We start from the raw sequence: 21,490 nt of genomic DNA on the forward strand, positions 1-21,490 counted from the left end.
CCCTGCTCCTGCTCTTCACATTACAGTGGATGCTCATATTGAGGGTGATTTGTTGTAGTTTATGTATTAGTTGTTATTGAGGCTAGGTCCCATGTTGCGAGCCGCAGCAAAAAAACAAAACAGTACGGAAAAAACAGCAGTGTTTTTTTGCTGCAGCGTTTTTCACAGAAAGCCCACAGAGTTTTTTCCCCTGTATGGAAAACGTCAGCATTTTTGAAAACCCAGCTTTTTTTGCAGCTGATTTTTTTCTGCAATATGTGGATGGGATTAGCCAGAATCCCATCCAATTTGTATGTGATTTAAAAAGCAGCGTTTTTTTCTACAACGTTTCCATAGTTTTTTTGTAACGAAGGGCCCCGGCCTGAAGCAATTTATTTTAGTAGATCTTTAAAGAGGTTCTCCCGGGTAAATACTATTTTCTAATTAGGCCATGGCTGGATGGTAAGGAACGCCCCCTCTGACAGTACAGCGCTATCTATACTGTTAGGAGGGGCGTTCCTCACAGACTGTCACAAACACCCTTCTGACAGTGAAGAGTTACCGTGATGGCACGAATAGCTCTTCACCAGGGGCAAATAAAGGGAAAACTGATAGTGTGCTGAATTCAGTGCGCTGTCAGATTTCTAGTGGTATATAAAACCGCATGTGCCTGAGGAGGTAGAATGACGGGGTTCCTTTCTAGCCTATTGTTAGTAAACTAAAGTAACTTGATCACTGTTAAGCTGGAGATATCCTTAGGTTAAAAGTTTTTCATGTAGTATGGGACTGGAAAGAGGGGGATGAACATGCTAGACTTGAACATTCCCAATCCTGTCAGAGATTTCTGGGCACTGCTTATTTCTCTTACCCTAGTGCAATAAATGTATACACTTTGTACAAGAGCATGTGTATGGTGCAGTTATGAGAAATTTCTGTCAGGGCCCGTTCACATCTGCGCCCGGGGTCTCCACTTTCAGGTTTCCATTTCCTGCCCGAAACTGGGTAGGAGACGGAAACCTGCCAGCATTTTTCAAACCCATTCAAATGAATGGGTTTGAAAAGTGTCCGGCCATGAGTGCTGGTGAGCGTTTTGTGCTCTTCGCGGCAAAACCGTTTTTTTTTTAACCGGACACAAAGTCAGACATGCAGGACTTTGTGTCCGGTTTAAAGAAAACCAGTTTCGCCGCAGAGAGCACAAAACGCTCACCGGCGCTCATGGCCAGACACGGTTTGAGACCGGACACTGGTGTGAACCCAGCGTCAGCTGACACACCTGTCAAGTGTATGGCCAGCTTTACCTTTGTGTCACTTGGTTTTGCTTCGAAGTCCTGACTGCTGCTTCTATCAAAGTTACCAAATAGGGAGCAGCAGAATAGCATTTACTCTACTTTGTATCAAAATACAGTCTTAAGCTAAGGCCCTACGAAGTAAAACATAGCTAAAAAATGTCGCAAAATGAATTGCAATTTTTCAGCAGCTTTTTTCATTGCGTTTTGGCTGCATTTTTCTGTGCATGTTTTTTTCTTGCTTCTTCACTTTGCTGCATTTTACAGTATCAGCATTTTGTTTTCCCCGCTGCGTTTCTGCAGCAGCCAAAAATGCTGCTTTTCTGCTACAAGGGACCTTTGCCTTACGCTGTATTTGTACTTGCTGCTTTGCGCTAAAATGTGTTCTCACTAAGGCATTGATTTGTGAAGTGGCATCATGGCCAAATGATACTCGTGTATAACTCAGTGATGTGGTCATAACCCGGTGATATGAATCATCATTGGTGGATGGATGATTTAACCTCCTGTGGCTAATTAGCTATATAATCTAATTAGGGGGAATTATCTACCAACAAAATAAATTCTAATTAAGAGGCTTTGGTTTTTTAGACCTGTGAAATATTTCACTGTTTTATCATTTAATATGCCTCTTCGGTGTTCATGTTATTGTAGGTGTAAAATCTGGTCAATGGTTTGACTCACAGCACAGTATTTTCTGTCCCCCCCCGCCATCAGTACATGACACAGCCATTGGTAGACTTCCTTTTAGTACAGCGAAGGGACATAAAAAGGGGAGCCCATGTAAAGACCTGATCACCACTGCAATATTTACTTATCACAGTCTTCAGTTCAACGGACGCGGTAAGAAGGTATAGAGGTAATTTTATTTAAAGAGAATTAAAAAACTATCCTACCATGAGTGTATTGTAACTGTATCCATGTATTGCAACTCAGTATTCTAGCACTGAAAGCCCTTTCATAGCAGGTCATTTGAGCCATACATTTTGAACCCTTTTATTATGGACAATTATTTCTTGTGATCACCAATATGACCTTTAGTCCAGAGCCTTTATAGTCTCTCCAGTATGTATCATATCTCTCCTGGCACCTCTGAAATGCCCACCTTCCCTACCATGCTGCTCTTCTCTTATTTCTCTGTATATCCTTCCAGTGCTGCTGACAGTAGTATGCAATATCTAAGAGACATGAATTGGAGTGATATAATTGGGGAGTTCATGCACTGATTAGCTGTACATTTATTACGCTATTCTGACTCTCACTAGCTGACTATGTGTGTGTTCTGTGTGCAGAACCTCCAGTGTACTTCTATGAGGTGCTGCTTCCTATTGTTCCCTCCTGCTTGTATGATATGTCAGTTCTATGTCACTAATATGTGACTGCAGAGTATTAAGACACTACCCTCTCTGCAATCCCAAAGAGATCATGGGAAGTATAGGATACAGTATGGGTACCTAGATGGCAAACAGTTTAGAAATGACACATCAACTAAAATGGGCATACGTAAGGCATATATGCTGCATGATACACATGGAGACTGCATCCTGGTACCAAGAGAAGGTTTGGACCTCTTCGGCTTGAACTGACATTTCATAGAAGTCCTGACCAAAATAAAATGCTGATGTGAAAGTGGAGAACTAGAACATCCTTATTCCTTGACATACACAGCATTTTGCCGCCTTTTTGTGCACATTTTGTTGCTGTTTTTGAGAGTAATTTTCGAATGCTGTGGCAAGAAGGTATTTTGAAGGCTACATACATTTGGTTTGTGTCAATTTTGTGGTGTTTTGGGGGTTAGTGGCCTTCTTAAAAAAGGATTTGCAATTTTTTTCCATAGGCTTCTCTATATGCATATGTCAAATTTACTGAGCAATGCCAATGGCCATACATAAATTAAACTATTACTGCTTTACTTATAGCATTAGCCATCTGTGTCTGACTCTGAGACCCTGCAGGTAAGCAGAATGAAGAGGCTAAGAAGCATTCTCCTTCATTGTGTATACAAACACAGTAGTTTATCCATATAGGAGGCTGTGACTAGAGATGAGCGAACAGCGTTTGATCAAGTACATGTTCGATCGGATATCAGGCTGTTCGAGATGTTCGATTCGAGTCGAACACCAGATGGCAAACTCACTAAAAATTTGATTCTCCTCCCACCTTCCCTGGAGCTTTTTTTGCACCAATAACTGCACAGGGGAGGTGGGACAGGAACTACGACAACGGAGGCATCGAAAAAAAATCGGAAAAAGTAATTGGCTGGCTAATTCAGGTGACCTCCAATTTATACAAATAGTGGATTTAATATCCGGTTCATATGAGACTGTGAACTATGTGACTGTGAGACAGGGATAGATGTACAGGCAGGGTTAGCTAGGGATTAGCTTTATTTAGGTGGGAATGTCACTCACCCAGCTCTTTGGGGCTCTATCTAACAGAGCTGAGTGTGCAGCAGGGTTCAGTGTACACTCTGCCCTTCTACATCTCTGGTTTCCGGAACATGGGTCCTTAGCCTAAAGTAGTTTAGTAAATATGTTCAAAAGAACTTCTACCTCAATCTTATACAGAGATTACATAAAGATGTATTATATGGCTTTGTATACTGTGTGTACCATCATTCTAGCGTATTATGCATTACAATTAAATTGTATGCCGCTTGAAAAAAATCATAAACTTGCTGGCACTGAACGCAATGTTATATGTATATAAAAGGGGGTCTTCTGGACTTAAATATTGATAAGCTATCCTTGGACTATTTATACCTAGACATTCTATACATTACATGGCTGTTTATTCCTGGCGGAATGAAGGCTTAGAATGGGTTTATCAGTATGATCTGCAGGGGTGCCATATCTGGTACTTAACTATTTGCAACTCAGTCCCATTCAAGTAACTGGAACTGAGGTGCATTACTAAGCAAAGCAGCTTAAGTCTGAGGCAAATGTTGCAGAAATGCAGCTTTTTCTTTGTTCCAGATTTTGCTGGGTTTCTTTGAGACAAAGCCGAGAGTGGCTTGAATAGGAATGGGAAATTTATAGAATCTCTTATGCTTCTCCCTTCTGTTAAATCTGCCATTAACTTTCATTTTAAAAACCTCAGGAAAAGAAAGGTGCTTTTTTTTTTTTTTTGAGGGCTTGGGCTGAGGCTCCACGTTGCGGAAATGCATCTTTTTTTCGTTGCAGATTTTCATGCGGTTTTTTGAGCCAAAGCCAGACTGGCTAGAAAAGGAATGGGAAATACATAGGAAGTTCTTATAATTTTCCTTTCTGCTTAATCCACTTTGGCTTAAAAAAAAACGCAGCAAAATGTGCAACAAAAAAAGCTGCATTTCTGCAATGTGGAGCCTTGGCCTTAGGGGTCATATTTTTTTTTTCCTGCAGCGTTTTTCACTCTGTTTTTGCTGAGTTTTTTTTAGTGTTTTTTCTTCCCTTATGAAATCTATAGGGAAAACATGAGCATTTCTGCAGCTAAAATTGATCTACTGCATTTTTCTAAAACCTTTCCACAGCATTTTTTTCTGCAGTGTGTGGATGGAATTAGCCAGAATCTTATTCACTTTGCTGCTACTGTAAGGCTAAGGCCCCATGTTGCAGAAACTCAGCGTTTTTGTTGCATATTTTGCTGTGGAGTGGTTTGAAATGGAATGGAAAATACAAAGGAAGCACTTAGACATTTCCCTACTGTTAAAAATCCACTTTAGCAAAAAAAAAAAAAAAACCCGCAGTCAAATGTGCACCAAAAAATGCTGCATTTCCGCAACATGGGGCCTTAGCCCAAAAACGCTGAATTTCAGCAATGTGGGGCCACAGCCTTAGGCTGGTTGCAGATGTCCGTGGCTGAGATCAGTGTGCTGTCTGTGTTTTTCCAGTATAGCAAAATGACCCATTCATTTTAATGGGCCTGTACACATGACCGTGTATTACACGTTTACATGTGCCGGATGACAGTCTGGGTTGCCAAATATAGAACAAGTCCTATTCCTGTCCTATTATGCGACCATGCTTCCAAGACTACTATTTATTTAATGAAAGGGGCCATGGAAGCACAACCGGTGCACGGGCGGCACACAACTGACATCCTCGTGTCCTCGTGCACCACCCTTGCTTTAAAGGGGCTCTATCATTGGGAAGTCATTTCTAACTAATCACATCCTTGCATAGTCTTTAGAAAGTCTATTCCACACATACCTTTAGTATGTAGATGTCCTCAGTGGTTTCTGAATAAGTCTGGTTTTATTCATATGCTAATTAGACTGGTGCACAATGTATCGTGCACTTCTTTTTGCTATTGTTTCCTATGAGTGTATACAGCACTGGCTGCTGCTGATGACTCAGCTTCCTGTTTAAACACACACATAGGAGATAATAGCAGAGACAAGTGCTGCGGGGAACTTCCTGAGCTGGCTGGAAGCTAATTAGCATATGAATAAAAATTGACTTATTCAGAAACCACTGAGGCGATTTATATACTAAAGGTAGGTGTGGAATAGCATTACTAAAGCCTATGCAAGGATGTGATTAGTTAAAAATGACTTTTCCCAGTGATAGAGCCCCTTTAATACAGAGCCGGATGTTTGGCCACGGTCGTCTGCGACCGACCTTAGCATTGCAATGTACAAGTCTGTGTTTAGTGAAGATGCTGTAGCGCTCATCTGAACAGTGTGGTCTCTTCACCCAGTTTTGGGGGGGCACGTATCAGATCCCCACTGATCTGATATTGACAGCCTGTCATACAGATTGAACATTAATAATATAGAGCTGAAAAAGCCTTTAAGTATGAATATATTAGATAGATAGATAAATATATAGTACATTGTTATTTGTGCTGAACTATCAGACGTCCTCGATTATCAGTCATTCATAAGAAAAGGTAAAAAGGAGAATACAGCACAGAGGAATCTTCTGCAAAAACATAAAGAAAAAATTTATATCTATTAAAAAAAATTGCAAAAAAATGCTGCTATTTTCATTTACTTTTTTAGATAAATTTGGTTTCCATATTACCAGGTAATGCACTATTATGTGTTGATAACTTATATTTAGATACAAATAACATTAACACTTTGCCAAACTATAAATAATTGTTAAATTATTCTATTCTTCTAAACATTTCTTTGCATCTTGCTTCCTCCCATAACCCTCACTAGTCAGTGCTCCAGCATTGTCTATATTAAAACGTGAAAAAAAAAATCTCCAACTCCATATCCGTTTAATGAAGACATTAATTTTAATACCTCTTTCTATGTGAATGTCACGGCTATGTAATCTATACTTTGGTAGGACCACCTCTATTGTGCAGCGTCTGGCATCCACCAGGTCACTTAATCTGCATGAAGCTCTGATGGAATAGCTACATAATTTCAGATCATCTTGGTAATGGCGCTGGACCCAGCATGCAAACAGCTTGCGAGGCCTTCGCTCCAGGTTATTAGCACAACTGTTCTGAGCAGAATTAGAATAAAGCCTTTTCCTTGCCATAAAAGGTTTGTATCAGGTGACAGCGCACTCTTGCCTGGTCTTTATGAAGGCCGACAGGACTCAAGTGTCGGTGCTAAACCACCTGTCTATACCGCAATGAAGAATAGCAGAAAATGTATGGAGCTTAAAATTCAACGTTTGTGGCTAAAATGTATTTAACTCCTTCGCTGTGCAGAGAATCCATAACAGGAAAATATAGAACACAAGGCGGTCAGGTTTATATTTGTGTACGGTTACACACAATAGAAAGCATCTTGTGGATTCATTATCGTGAGTGGTAGCCGGCTTCAGCTTTCCCGGTCAAGGTCAAATTAAATGTGCTTTATGAACATCTGCTGAACAAAAAGCCCAGTGGTCAGGGGGCCTGGGTACTTGGAAAATATTGTAATAGACAATAACTTTTTAGTTGCTTTTAGAAACAAGCCCGTCCTTGTAGGCTCTGGAACAATGATAAAGAAAAAAAACAACAACAAAACAATCATTTACACTATGTAAAGTCTATGAAAGCAAATGAAAAGAACATATAATGTGTGGTTTTACATAAATATGGGTTAATTACAGAATAGAGAATTAATAAGAAAAGGCTCCCTGCTTTGTTGCAGTAGGACAAAGCGCCTCAGTTTGGTGAATGCAGGGCTTCTAAACTGTTCTTCACATCAGCCGAATAGTGTTATATGTTATTTCCCCTCAGAGGTGAATGAGTAGTAAGCCGCTCCAGCAGACAGCCTATGATCTGTATACCGGTGGGGAATTTAAGGCTAGGTTCACATCTGCCCTGGGATCTTCATCTTTGGTGTCCACCAGGGGACTCGAATAATGGAGAGCCTGTCCACTAAAATAATGGTTACTGAAAAAAGTATTTTGTGCAGGATTTTTCTCTCTACCGATTTTGGCCGCTCTCTGTGGCGGAGACTCTGACACAGGTGGGAACCTAGCCTAAGTTTGTTAATACACTCTGTGCTTAAGGTGATTGGTTGGATAGGATAGGTCTGGGATTTTCAGAATATTACCAAACAGTAGTCAATGGTATAAAATTTTTAAAAAAATAAATATTTACTTATTAAATCATCTACTGCTCAAGCACTGCCGCCCTGGTGGTCCCTACTGGTCCCATCATTCATGTGACCACTTCACAACTGTGGATATAGGATCAGGTGCCCATCGTTGAAGAGGTTGTTGGGAATTTTTAGTAAATTGCCTAAAGGCAAGTTGGGGTATAAAATAAAATATAAGAAGGAAGTTACCGCTATTGCTAAGGGTAGTGTTTGCCTTCAGAGGTCACATGAATAATGCAGTGACTTCATTACTGCAGGACCAAGGGGAGCAACTGGAATGGCAGTGCTGCAGTGTTTGGGGGAAGGGTAATTCTTAAAAGAAATATATATATATATTTTGTGAATGTGGTAACTAATGAAAAATTGATTAATCATTGATGCAACCCAATGTCATAAAGATCAGGATAAGGACAAGATACAACTGCTGTACATGGCTGTTCATCATAAGCTGTTGCCATCAATTTGAGATCTCTCAATGGATCAGTCATGATTCCAATTTATCTTGATCTAAAATACATATCAAGAAATGCCAAAACCTCTGATGAGAATTGTTATAAGCTAGAATTATAAGCTAAAATTATTGTTAGAATTGTTATAAGCTACAATTTCATCTACTACAAAACCCAATATTTTAGCTCTTTGCTATGCAGGTCCTCTAATACCAGCCTCAAGCAGAATTGATCCTCCTTGCCTTTATATTACCAGAGCTCTTCATTTAAGTCTGATCGATCTCCCTTAATACGCATTGTAAATATTTAGTCACTGTAAATATTTCATGATATTGTTTTTCCAACACTTATAATGAAGGCCATGGAAAGGATGAGTTTTAGTATATAGATGCTGTATGGTTACTGTATCTGCTGAGGGGATTATAACGTACATTTATTTGCAGGCCACCTCTGACTATAGTCCAGTATACGTATATAGTGTGCATTACAACAGTGCCGCAGTGCCTTTTGGAGTTTGAGCTTGGGTAGGTTTGTTAAAACTAGGAGAACTGAGGATAAAGGGATTCTATCATTAAAAAAATAATCAATTTTTAACTAAAAGCACATCGGTATAGCCTTTACAAAGGTTATTCTACTCCTACTTTTATTTTTCAGATCCGCGCCACTGTTTTTGAGTTTTGTCTTCTTTCTTCGTTATGAAAATTGGTCTTCAGAACCCCTCTAAATTTTAGTAGGACAATCTTACCTTAGTTTTATGGAGTTTCAAAGACCCACAGGAGGGTGGCATTGAGGTAAGGGTAAATTCACATGATACAACCACACCATGCTTTTTGGTTTTCAAACCAATATGCAATATGTTTTCAACGGCTGGAGAAATTCTAACTGGGATTCATCAGGATGGATTTCATCTGTCCTATCCTTTTTGCTTTCTTGGAGTTGTCACCAGTAGAGTTTAGCAGCAGCTTATTCCCCGGGTCTATGAATACAACATACAGGTTCAGCGTGGAAACATGCAATTGTTGGCTAACAGTTGTCCTATTTCTGATCTAGGGTCACCCCATGTATCCAGTTGTATGGACATTCAGTAGATTGTAGTAGGTTCTTATGCGTGTCTTTATGGACAATGACATTAATTGGATTTTTGTGTATAGATAGAAATGAAGAACCAATGTACTGGCACGGCATGGTGGTTGGACGCTATAGCTGCTACTCAAGAGCAGAGGAGAGAGGTTTAGGAGCCCGGGGCATAGCAATATGAAGTAATTGCCCAGAGGGCACTTGCAATTGCGACATGCACCGGTTTCAGACTTGTATTGCTTTTACTATGAACATCTCCGCAGGTAGACTTCCTACCCCATCTGTCCACCAGTTTCAAGGGGTCAAAAGTATTGACCTACTCTCTTTAACACCCATTTCTCAATAGATCTTAAGGACAAATGTGTAATTTGGTTGGAAGATATTTCTGCTTTAACATCACATTTTGTCAGATTGATACATTTTAGGATACACCAAAAACTAGGATCTTGTGATGCTAATGCGTTATCTCTTCTCAGAGTAAAGGCCACTGCTTACGTGTCACCACCAAGAGTTGTTGCTATGAGATATTTGAGGATGAGCAAATAAACAACTCAAACAGATATTAATGACATTTAGTTAAAGTATTTGGTCCAAGTGGGTGATGACTCTTACATCAGTGCTTAAGCCCCTTCCTCACAATAACTCCGTATGGACGTCCATCTTGTTTGTGCTTGCTCTGATTTTCCACAAACAGCTTAGCAGTCTGTAGTCCCCCATAGATATCTTCTTTTTCTCTGAATCGTTATAAACTTTGATGTTGTTTTCCTATTTATAGGCCTGTCTCCGGGGATTGTCCTCCCTTGATACTCTGGTCCTACGTAGGTAGTATACCATCTGGGAATTTCTTGGCTCTGCAACCCACTTTTTCCTTGGTTACAAAGTCAAGAACAGTCATGTCTTTATAGCATATTTCTCTGTGGGATATCTTTCCTAACCAAGTCTAATTCCTTTTGGTAAATGCAAATGAATGTATGTTTGTGTCATGCAAACTAAGGGCGGAGTGGCACATAACATACAGATTCCTACCACAGCTGCAGCAGTAAAAGTTGTTACGTTGGACTTCGGAGCTAAGGAGGCTTTGGAGCTGTCTTCTGCCAGGGTATTTAAGTCTTTGCTGTGTTTACCATGTAAGTCAAATAATAGTTTTTTTTTATGTAGGTTACATATCTTGTAATGGTTAGACTTCAATTTTCTTTGACAGGTTGATCAGTTGAGAGCCCTCTCATAGATTTTCTTGCTTTAGAGTATGATGTATAAGTGGAAGTTTTTACTAATGTCTCGTCTTGTTGGGTGCAAGGGTTCTAGAGACTTTGATCAATTTCAGATTTTGTAGTTTATTGCTAAAATGTCAAAAGAGAAAGTGTATTATATGCATGCATACTAACATGGTTATCTGCTTTGTGAAATGGGATTCACCATACCCATCCTTTGTCGGACTTTCTGTTCCTAAGCAGTAGGACAGCATAAATCATGAGGAACGCTTCAAATGTCGAAAAAAGTTAGATATTTGCCTAAAATGATCAGGAATAGTTCCTGATCATGATTTACCACCCACCAAATTGCTATTTCTATGTGGTCCTTCTTGACCTTCTTGCACCATCCCTTGTACAGATGCATTCTTTACATGATGAAGCAGTTGAAAATTTGTACAAAGGGTGAGACAGATGACATGGACATATAGGGACCATCTAGGGGTGAGACAGATCACATGGACGTATAGGGACCATGTAGGGGTGAGACAGATCACATGGACATATAGGGACCATCTAGGGGTAATACAGATCACATGGATGTATAGGGACCATCTAGGGGTGAGACAGATCACATGGACGTATAGGGACCATCTAGGGGTGAGACAGATGACATGGACGTATAGGGACCATCTAGAGGTGAGACAGATCACATGGACATATAGGGACCATCTAGGGGTAATACAGATCACATGGATGTATAGGGACCATCTAGGGGTGAGACAGATCACATGGACGTATAGGGACCATCTAGGGGTGAGACAGATGACATGGACGTATAGGGACCATCTAGAGGTGAGACAGATCACATGGACATATAGGGACCATCTAGGGGTAATACAGATCACATGGACATATAGGGACCATCTAGGGGTAATACAGATCACAACAACAGTCATTTTTCTGTTGCACAGCTTGAAGCAGGCTAGGACAGCTCACAAGATCTCCTGAATAAAAGCCTCATGTCAAATTTTGGGAGGTTTTAAATCAAGGCCATGTTTTCTATTGGAAAATATGTACTGTACTATACTATAAATTGCCACAAACTTCATGCCTTACCCTCAAAAATACCATAAATGTGAACTGAGCCTAACTGAAATGAAGATCATTGCATGCCAAAGAACAAGATCTGCCAGTTTGCAGTGAGCAATGCTGGTCTACTTTGCTACAAGTTAAGGAATGGTGGTAGTCTCTCTTATTTTAGTTATAAGGTGTTGTAAAAGTTTCTCCCCTGTAGTAAAATCGCTCTGGGTGTCAGCGGAAGGAAAATGAAACCTTAAAGTGTTAATATTGGAACCATCCATTGTATTTTGTGCGTGCTGCACTGAGCTGAACCAGCATCTGTCTCTTGGAAGAAAGCAATGGAAAGAGTTTTAATCTCAGAATTGGCTGTGTGTCATTTACTTCCAGAGATTTCTCCTTCTTGTTAGGACGCATTTCCTCTCAGGACAGGATCTGCAAAATACATTTCCGCCATATGCGTCCTGTAGCTTTTCATCTTCTCTTTTCTGAGCAGAGCAGCCGAATGACGGGAACTGAGTTCTGAGATGCTTTCTGGCAAGTATGGAGTTAATAAGGCAAAAAGAGCATTTATTCTCGTTTTCATAAACATTTAGGACTTTAATAATCGACAATTAATTATAATTAATACTCTGAGAAAAGAGGCCCATTTGTACTGCTATCCTGTATATACTTGTGATTTTAATTGTACACTTGTTATGAACGCCATGTGGTCCGCCAGTATACCATATGACCCCCATGATGACTGTGCACACATAGTTCTATAGGCATCTCAGTGTGAATGTTGTAGCTTAGCATATAGAAAGTGACTTACACTCCACAGAGGAGATGTGTGTGATTTGGACGGTCACAATTTGGATCATGTGATATAGTGGCGGAAACGAATGGACATCATAAGGCTACCTTCACACGGAGTAACGGCGGGCTCAATTTGAGCTTCTTTTTACAGGTGTAGAACTCCGAGGGTCGCGATAACGTTGCAGTCACGCGGCGTTTTTTTTTTTACTATGAGCGCATACGCGGCGTTTTTTGCTCGCGTACACACTCTGTGTTTTATAAAGGAGCGTGTACGCGAGCAAAAAACACCGCGTATGTGCTCATAGTAAAAAAATGCCGCGTGAATGCAACGTTAACGCGACCCTTGGAGTTCTACGCCTGTAAAAAGAAGCTCAAATTGAGCCCGCTGTTACTCTGTGTGAAGGCATCCTAAGAGGGGGAGAATTAGAATCCCAAGAATGTACGGCATAGATATTATATATGGATGAAAAGATAAAACTTTTTCTGGGGAGTTACTTTATAAAGAATGGAGGCTACATTATATGCATTATAAGCATGGATGTTGATGACAGTAACTTGCAATATATTTTTGGACAGAACTCTTCTTTATGGATGGATTTGGCTCGCCAATATTATTCCAAAAACTCAATACCTACAAAAGATGAGCAATGAGAAGGGCAAAAGAAGGGTTTACATATGACTTAGGCTACGTTCACATCTGCGCCATAGTCTCGGTTAAAGACTGCTTGCAGTATCCTCCTCTGGTTTTAGTCTTAAAAAGACGGACGATCACTGGAGCAATGAGGTCTGTCGGAGTCTGTGTGTTACCGCTGTTTTAGCAGGCTGCCTTTCCGGTACTGGTTCTCCGATGGACCAGACCAACGGAGAGATAATGTTAGTGTGAGCCTAATGTCAGACAACTGAATGCCAACTATGTTAGCATCTCAGAGACTCCCATTAGAAGTTGTTCCATTTGTTAATGCTGGGTTGCTAAGTGACATAGTCGCACAAACATCATATTCCTCTCCTGTTTTATCAAATGGACAATTTTGTGTCTGTAAATGAGGCCACAACATTCCATTCCATAAAGAGATTTTTGCTGAACGATGCCAGGTAGAACTTGGCACTGGTACAGCAGCATGCTTTGGATTCCATAAAAGGTACGCCATGCCATAGAATCTGCTACAGACTGGCAAACAGGTTTATAGTAAGTCAGCTTTGATAACTCCATAGCCAACGCTATACATATCATATCCGTGTAGAGAGGCCATTTTCTAAAGCCGGGGTCCCCAGCCTTCAGACACTACATGTGGATAGAAGTTATGGAATGCTATATTCCGTTATTTTATCCTTTATAATCTTATAAATCCTTCCTAATACTTGTTTTGAAACTGTTTAAACTTTCGTTTCTAATATAATAAAAAAAAATAAGAAAACAGAAGAAAAAAACCACCTAAAAACACTCCCGTCACGCTGCCATTAATTTTCTAGTTGAAGTCCAGCTGCTCCTGTGCTCTCTATGAGATCGCCTGTCCGATATCTCAGGTTGATTACACGCCGCTCCCCGCTGCTCCTGAACAGCAATAGCCTTGATTTCTGCTTTTGTATTATTACAGCAATTAGTCCGTGTGCATGAAAGAGTCCGCTTCTTCACTCTGGCCAATTAGAGGTGGCATCCATTGTGGTATTTTTATTTTTCTAATATGTATATTCACATCTATAGCAGCAACATGTCGACACAAAGTTTAACCCTCTCTGGCTTCTAAATTGTTCAACCTTAGTGTTTTCACTTTCTTCTCTTCTATTTTCTAAGGAAAGATATAAGAACAGAATAAAGAAACATTATTTGATTATCTGAAATGGTTTTGTCAAATATTTCCATGCATTATGTTTATTAAAGGTGTAGAGCTATCTACAAAAGTTACCAGAGGGATAACATCTGCCCACCAAGATTTTCAGGAGCCAGACCCACTGCAAACAGGCGACTGTCAGGGTGTCTTCCTATAGAGAAGACATCCTGTAAAGCCTAGAAAACATAAACAGGACCACTACATATTAGCTAATCATTTTTTTTTTGCCTAATATCTGTTTTTTAGGATGGAACAACATGACAACTTTTGTTGTCTGGTTCCATATAGCGCCATAGTGGGATACAAGTTTCACCCAGTGATTCCATGCTCCACGTGCACAATTTCATTACAGTTGCTTTTCTAATTTATATTTATTCAATGAAAATTATAGGCGCCTTGAAGAATTAAAAAAACAAAACTTAGGTACTCGCCTTACCCCATTCCTATAATGAACATTTCAGAGCAGGGTCAGAAAGTTGCTGAAGTCAATTGTTCAGCATAAGTCATCCCCTGTATTAGCAAAAAAATTCATTTTTCCCACAAATACTATTGCACAAATATTCATTATGATTATATTTTTATATATTTTTCAGTGGAAGACTCAGATGACTTTGGATTGAGCTGGGATTCCTCATTGAATCAAACAGGTATGGCTCTTTTAATGTTCAGAATATTTAGATGCAATAGATATATTGTTAAAAAAATTACTTTTTAGCCTGTCATGTAACAAATTTTAACTCTGTAACCATATGGCAGTATATTATTCTTCAGTAAAAGCGAATGCAATGTTCATCTGTGTGCTGGAAAAGAATTCAGTAATGTTAATGGGGTCCATTGGGGCTCTAGTTGGGCTTCCAAGCATTCTTTATGGGAAGAATAGCACTCCAGTGCTGTTCTTGCTGTCAAAAATACAGGTACCTTGACTGAAACCCATCATAACCGTTTATGTCAATGGGGTTCATCAAAATTTTCTGGTATCTTCCGGCTTAGCTGTATGGCTGCATTATACTGAAAGCTGTGATAAAGAACGAAGGGGTACATAGAGATACATGGTTCATATTCAGCGGGGCAAGTCTACTATTGTGTTTACAACAAGGCTCTGGCATAAATGTGGCGCTTATTTGGACCATCTTGGCACATTTAGTTTGAGCTATATTTTTTCTGACTTGTTAGACATATGGGTGTGTCTTCAGAGAGAAAACAGCATAGCTTAAAATTGGCCCAAATTGTGCCAAAATTTTGACATAATTTTTTTTTGTCAAAGTAACCCAACTAATTGGTGGCATAATCTTATACTAGACAGTGTAAAGATGCACTAGATTTATCTTCCAGCATCAGCCACTGTGATAAATTTGATATATTTTCAGATTGCCGCAATTTACATTGTCTGTTAGTAGATTTGTATATAAACACTTGGCACTCAATGATGTAATGATGAAATCCAATTTTTTTTTTTATATTGATATACAAAATACGTGGCACATTTTACTTTTCTTCCTGGGGCTGGGGATGTGTGCAATAAACAGCGATATGCTCCACTCCTCTATCCATTATTACCACTATTGGTAGTAACTGGTGTGCTTAGAATGTCTGTTAAAGAGTAAACAGTCGATAAAGGCCCAAGAGAACGTAATATCTAGAGACACTAGACTTCAAATCCAAGTTATGATACAGTTAAAAGATCCCTAACAGAAGAAAATTCCGAACACAACAAGGAATCTACTTACTGTCTATTACTAATATATCAGTAATAACACAAGCAGCTAGTCTGAAATAAATATACTTACGTTAACATGTGAGAAACTTCTGTGCAGTGTAGAAATTGGGAAAACTGTGTAGCATCCTCCCCTCTCCATTCACTGTGTGAAGAAAGCCCAGCCTCTCTCTCCTGCACTCACTGCGATCCTGTGTTGCTTTTGCTGTTATCTATGGACGGATCTTCCGTAGTAACAGAGTGAGCAGCAAACTAGCTAGGAGGGAGACACCTGGTGACAGCAGCATTTGCATGTTTTTTTGGGAAGAGAAAAGTAACATTTTTGTTAAAGTGCATTACATTACCAGAGTTACATGCTGTATTAATGGAGGCTAAGTTGTCTGAAAAGTTAGTGATCATTTAAGTGTAACAAAAACTTTTGGATGACTTTCTATTTTCTGGCAGTATTTGTGTCATTAAAAAAGTTTTGTAATACACTGTTTACTGCCTTCAGATACAGGGATCTATGTATTTGAGCCTGCAGTCTTTAAGAAATCTAGAGAATATAAAGGTGTGAATAAGCAAATGTACAAATAGATGTTACCTTGTCAGATAAAAATAGTCAATACTAAAAAAAACATGAGGTTGTTAGGTTGTTTTTTTGAGAGCTGCAGAGTGAAGATGAGGAATAGATAATGGAGAAAAGAAAAGAGACACTAGAGGAGGCTGCGATACCCTTGATACAGAGGTACAGTATAAGGTGATGGTTAGAATGAGTGAAGGAGAACATCATTGCTAGATGATGGTATCTGAAAATGTATCAGATGAAGTTCTTCCTGAGTGTAGCAATATGAACTATATTTTAAGTTGTTGCCTCTATAGTGATAAGAATTTTAGATACTAAATGCATTCAATAAAGTGTGTTTTACATATAAATGCACAGATAAAGGTAACAAAAATGGTGGGTTATGTATTCCAGAACAATAGCTGTGACATTCATCCAACTGCAGATTTGTTATTACTCTGCTATCAGAATAATGCAAGCTGATTTATGGAGCAACACAGTGGCTCAGTGGTTAGCACTGCAGCCTTGCAGCGCTGGAGTCCTGGGTTCGAATCCCACCAGGAACAACATCTGCAAGGAGTTTGTATGTTCTCCCCGTGTTTGCGTGGTTTTCCTCCCATTCTACAAAGACATACTGATACGGTAGGAAAAAAAAAGTACATTCTGATCCCTATATGGGGCTCACAATCTACATTTAAAAAAAAAAAAAAAGAATAATACAAACGTCTTTGTCACCTGAGGTCAAGACAGTCACAAAACAAAAAAAATACATATCATGTTTGCATGAGTGGAAACTCTGAAGCAACTAAATTTACATTGTATTAGTCCTTTATGAATTATTACTGTGAAATTCTTTTATTTCTTTAATCTATTATTTGATAATCTGAAACAGAATTACAATACATTGCATAACTACCAATAGTGTACGACTAACAAAAAATTAGCAATTTGGAAAATCCCTTTGATGTGGACAAATAGGATTGAGGCTCAGGACTCAAGTAGCGAACCACAGCAGAAACGTATGGCGATTCTTTTCGCAGAGTTTTTCTTTTTTTTTCTTTTTTTATGTAGATTGTGAGCCCCATATAAGGATCACAATGTCCTTTTTTTTTTTTCTCCCCTATCAGTATGTCTTTGTAGAATGGGAGGAAATCCATGCAAACACAGGGAGAACATACAAACTCCTTGCAGATGTTGTTCCTGGTAGGATTCAAACCCAGGACTCCAGTGCTGCAAGGCTGCAGTGCTAACTACTGAGCCACCGTGTTGCTCCCTTTACGCAGAGTTTTTTGTTGTGTTTTTGCTAGGTTTTCTCAGTTTTTTTCCTTTATATAGAGAAAACGTAAGTGTTTCCGCAGGTAAAATTGACAAACGATGATTGGAAAACGCAGGTTTTCTGCAGTATTTCTTTTCCCACAATGTATATGGGATTATCCAGAATCTCAATTCACTTTGATAATGTAAAATGCAGTGTTGCATTTCCGTAAGTTAGGGCCTCATCTTTAGCCTTGCACCGAACTTTTTAAGGTTTCTTTTTTTTATTTTATTTTTTAATAATGCAAAAAAAAGAGAAGTTGAAGAATTTCCTTTCTACTTTTCTTCCCTTTATGATTCCCTCCTTTTTAGTCTTATAAAAGTGTATCTACCTATAGGGACATTCCTGGCACTGCTGATGCCATATTAAAGAAATTTTAATAAAATAATTTTATAGCTTTGATATAGTTCTTATTCCTGTAGAAGGAAATGGCCCCTGCCCCCTGGTGGACTGAGTTATTACAGGTGCTCATACACGTATATGTCACAGTATTCATACCTATTATATGTTATTTCTATAGTTCTATGAAGAAACACTAGATGAGATTAGGCTTTTGTAAAATAACCTTTAAGAAAATGCATCACTGGAAATACATCAGTTCTAGAGGCGTGGGATTAATATTGTTTTATAGTTGTAATAGCAGTGACTAGTGTTGAAATGTATTTTCTTCTGTTACATGACCGTTTTGCCATAGAAATATCTACTTTCCAGTGCCTGTCTGATATGCGGTCCCCTCTGTGCAGGAGCTAACTGAGCGTGTAAACTGTGCGTTTACTCTCTCTTGCGTGACCCTCTGTTTCAGATGACTAAGGAGAGCAGTTCCCTTTATGTAGCTGGGACCTAGATATTTTAAAAGTGGATTTAGAGTAATGCATACTGTCACAATGCACAACAGCATTTTAGCAAAGTGGCATCATGGACGCTTACGTTTTGTTTACATGTTACACTTTACGATTTGATGCCTTGCTTATCCCACCTTACCATGGAGATTTCCTGTATTGGACCATGTGTGTAGAAAATGGATACTTGTACTGCTTTGTACGGAGGAGATAAAGATGAGCTGTTAGACATGTGGGTATGATATATATATCACCTAGGATCATGGAAAGGAACCTTTTCTTATGTATCCTGATATAAAACGTGTCACATCCCCCCACCCTCCACGCAATGCCCCGTTCTTCCCTAAGGGGAATGAAATTTTATCTGAGAAATTCTTATTTCCGGCAGTCGACAGAAATAATGTTCGTGGAGGCAGATCACTCTCTCATGGAGAACGAGCTTACCTGCCTTGAAACTAATTATGCCTGGGAAGCCTTTTTAATTAGATAATGGCAATAATGAAACAGCGATTAGATTTCCCTGCAAAGTGTTGGAAAAATTTGAGTTTAGCCAGTGTCCCGGCAAATGGGAAAACCTTGGAGCGTTTTAATAACAAATCAGCTTTACTGTTATTGTAAGACTTGAAGTAACCAGCTCAGATAATTCTTATATGTATAAGGATACTGGGCTATCTGTATCATTGGGGTGGTAACATACACAGCTTAAAATATTGTAGAAAGGTCAAGTCAATCGATCACGCAACGCCTAACCTCTATGGCTCGGCGTTATATGGCTCTGGCCTCACTAGTCAATCTGTTGTCATGCACCAGGAATAAAAGACTACCATAATAATACCCTGGACTGAACACATAATACCCTCACCAGCGGTATCCAAATACCACAATACCTGTAAGCAACGCCAAATACCCTATTGCAGAACAAAACACCCCCCCCCCCCCCAGCAGGGCCAAATACCAATGTCCTGCAGAAAGTACCTCTCAGAAGAGCCAAACACAGTGCAGCATCACATATAGTAGTAATGCCCCCACGCCCAACCACCTTTCTCCATACATATACACGTCTGGTTGTGGCTTATCTCTAGTCAGAAAAATACGACTGGGCATGTTGAACCTGATCATTTTTTCCCCATAATATCTGCCATAAAGTCAGGATGCCCCCGTACGCATTAGATGATTTGCCTGCCCAGCTGAATCGCCAACATTACTTTTGATATGTTACCGTAACAGCAGCATACTTCCTAGACTTCAGTTATATTTGATTTGATATTTTGTTTCTCAAACACATTCAGTCTTTTGCAACGTTCAGTCACTCTATATCCTAAAAGAAATCTCTCCTTACCTTACTACTGACCCTGCTAAACATAAATCCTGATCCTAATCATTTCTCACTGTGATACCTGTAACCAGTATTTGACTTTACAGTAAAATGACCGGCTAAAATTCATCCTAAGAACACAGCAGCCAGGCAGATCATTCTGCATAGTGACACCTCTGTTCTCTAGTGCCTATTACATTGGTTGTCTGGTGTGAAAAGGTGACAGGCAGAGTGCTGGAGTCCTGATATATCAGCCCCAGGTTACTGATGTATGTGTGGTCCAGGGTGGGTCTTGAGTTGGCCTCAGCCCCAGGTGTGGGTCCTGGGATTGTTACTAGGCCATAAAAGGCTGAAGAGCCTGCAGTTTAGGGCAAATCCTGGGAGTGAGAGGGGGCGCCTGGGCCTGCCCTGACACACTGAGAGTCTGGTGAGACTGTATTACGCTATTTTTGTTTATTTGTGTGGTTGGTAGTAAGCCATACGTACAGTTAGTGCTTTATTGTTTAGTTAGTGCTCGGATGAGCAGGGTTTTGTTTGACATTCTTTTGCCTGAAGTTAAGGCTGTTTTTTTAATCTGCTTATTTTGTATCTGAAGTAAAGTTTATTTATTTTGCTGTTTTTCTAAATAAACCTGTTTGCTACAGATTTTGTGTCCCTGTCTCTGACTTGTTGGGTCCGCACCATTGCTACTACCGAGCTAACTTCGCCACACTGGATATTGTAGAAAAAATATCAAAACTTTCCAAATAATCTACAAAGTACTGTGTTATATCCGCTCTATTTTCACATTTTACCCATCTACCTATGTTTTCATCTAGACAATAATTTACCACGCTCATCTTCTTTCTTTCATCCTCTCCTTCCCATCTGCAGTAAGACTTCTCCTGTTCTATATAACCTGTTGTAGAGATCAATACCTCAAATCATTACACTTAACATGCACAGTTTAAAGCTTACCTAAAACGTATTTCTTCAAGGCACATAACTATAGTCCATACACAACCTGTCCCAGCCTTGGATATCTGTTCTCCACTAGCTATCCTAGTTGCACTTCATGTCTACATTACGTATGATATTTATGTCCCCCAATGAAGAGTTGGCAGCATGAATCCCATTCCACCCCCGTCTCCTCTTTTAGTTCTTTTTCTATGGTTATTTGTCATTTTATTTCTTTAAGTTATTGCTCACAGGCCAGTATTACAATGTGCTGTAGATAACATTAGTTTTCACTGCATTGGAGTGTGAACTTGACATTACACCTATGAACCATTAACCTAAACTGTGCACTATGTAACGCAATCCTTGGAGATTTGAGTATCTCAAAATCTAAGTTTTCCTTATTTATCCTAGTGTGTCCACAAAGATTATGGAGTCTAGTGCTGTTTAAGCCGACATAGCGTGAAAAGTGCTTGCCTGCTGCCCCTCTACCACATATGTTCTATATACTCCATGGTGTTGTTCATTACGTTAGGTGTGAGCCGTGCATGAAAAAGTCACTATCCAGCGGCTTTATCAAGCAGTGTCCTTGCATAATTTGGGTGGT

General features: G+C 39.5%; 1 protein-coding gene across 1 annotated transcript in view; it reads left to right on the forward strand.

Moving 5' to 3' along the window:
- Positions 1–21,490, forward strand: part of ZNF423 (zinc finger protein 423) — a 197,629-nt gene that overhangs the window by 8,900 nt on the left and 167,239 nt on the right. Inside the window, exon 2 of the mRNA XM_075281857.1 lies at positions 14,814–14,867. Coding sequence (XP_075137958.1) covers positions 14,814–14,867 — 54 coding nt within the window. The remainder of the gene's footprint in view (positions 1–14,813; positions 14,868–21,490) is intronic.

The sequence above is a fragment of the Leptodactylus fuscus genome, chromosome 7, assembly GCF_031893055.1.
Source record: "Leptodactylus fuscus isolate aLepFus1 chromosome 7, aLepFus1.hap2, whole genome shotgun sequence".
Lineage (NCBI taxonomy): Eukaryota > Metazoa > Chordata > Amphibia > Anura > Leptodactylidae > Leptodactylus > Leptodactylus fuscus.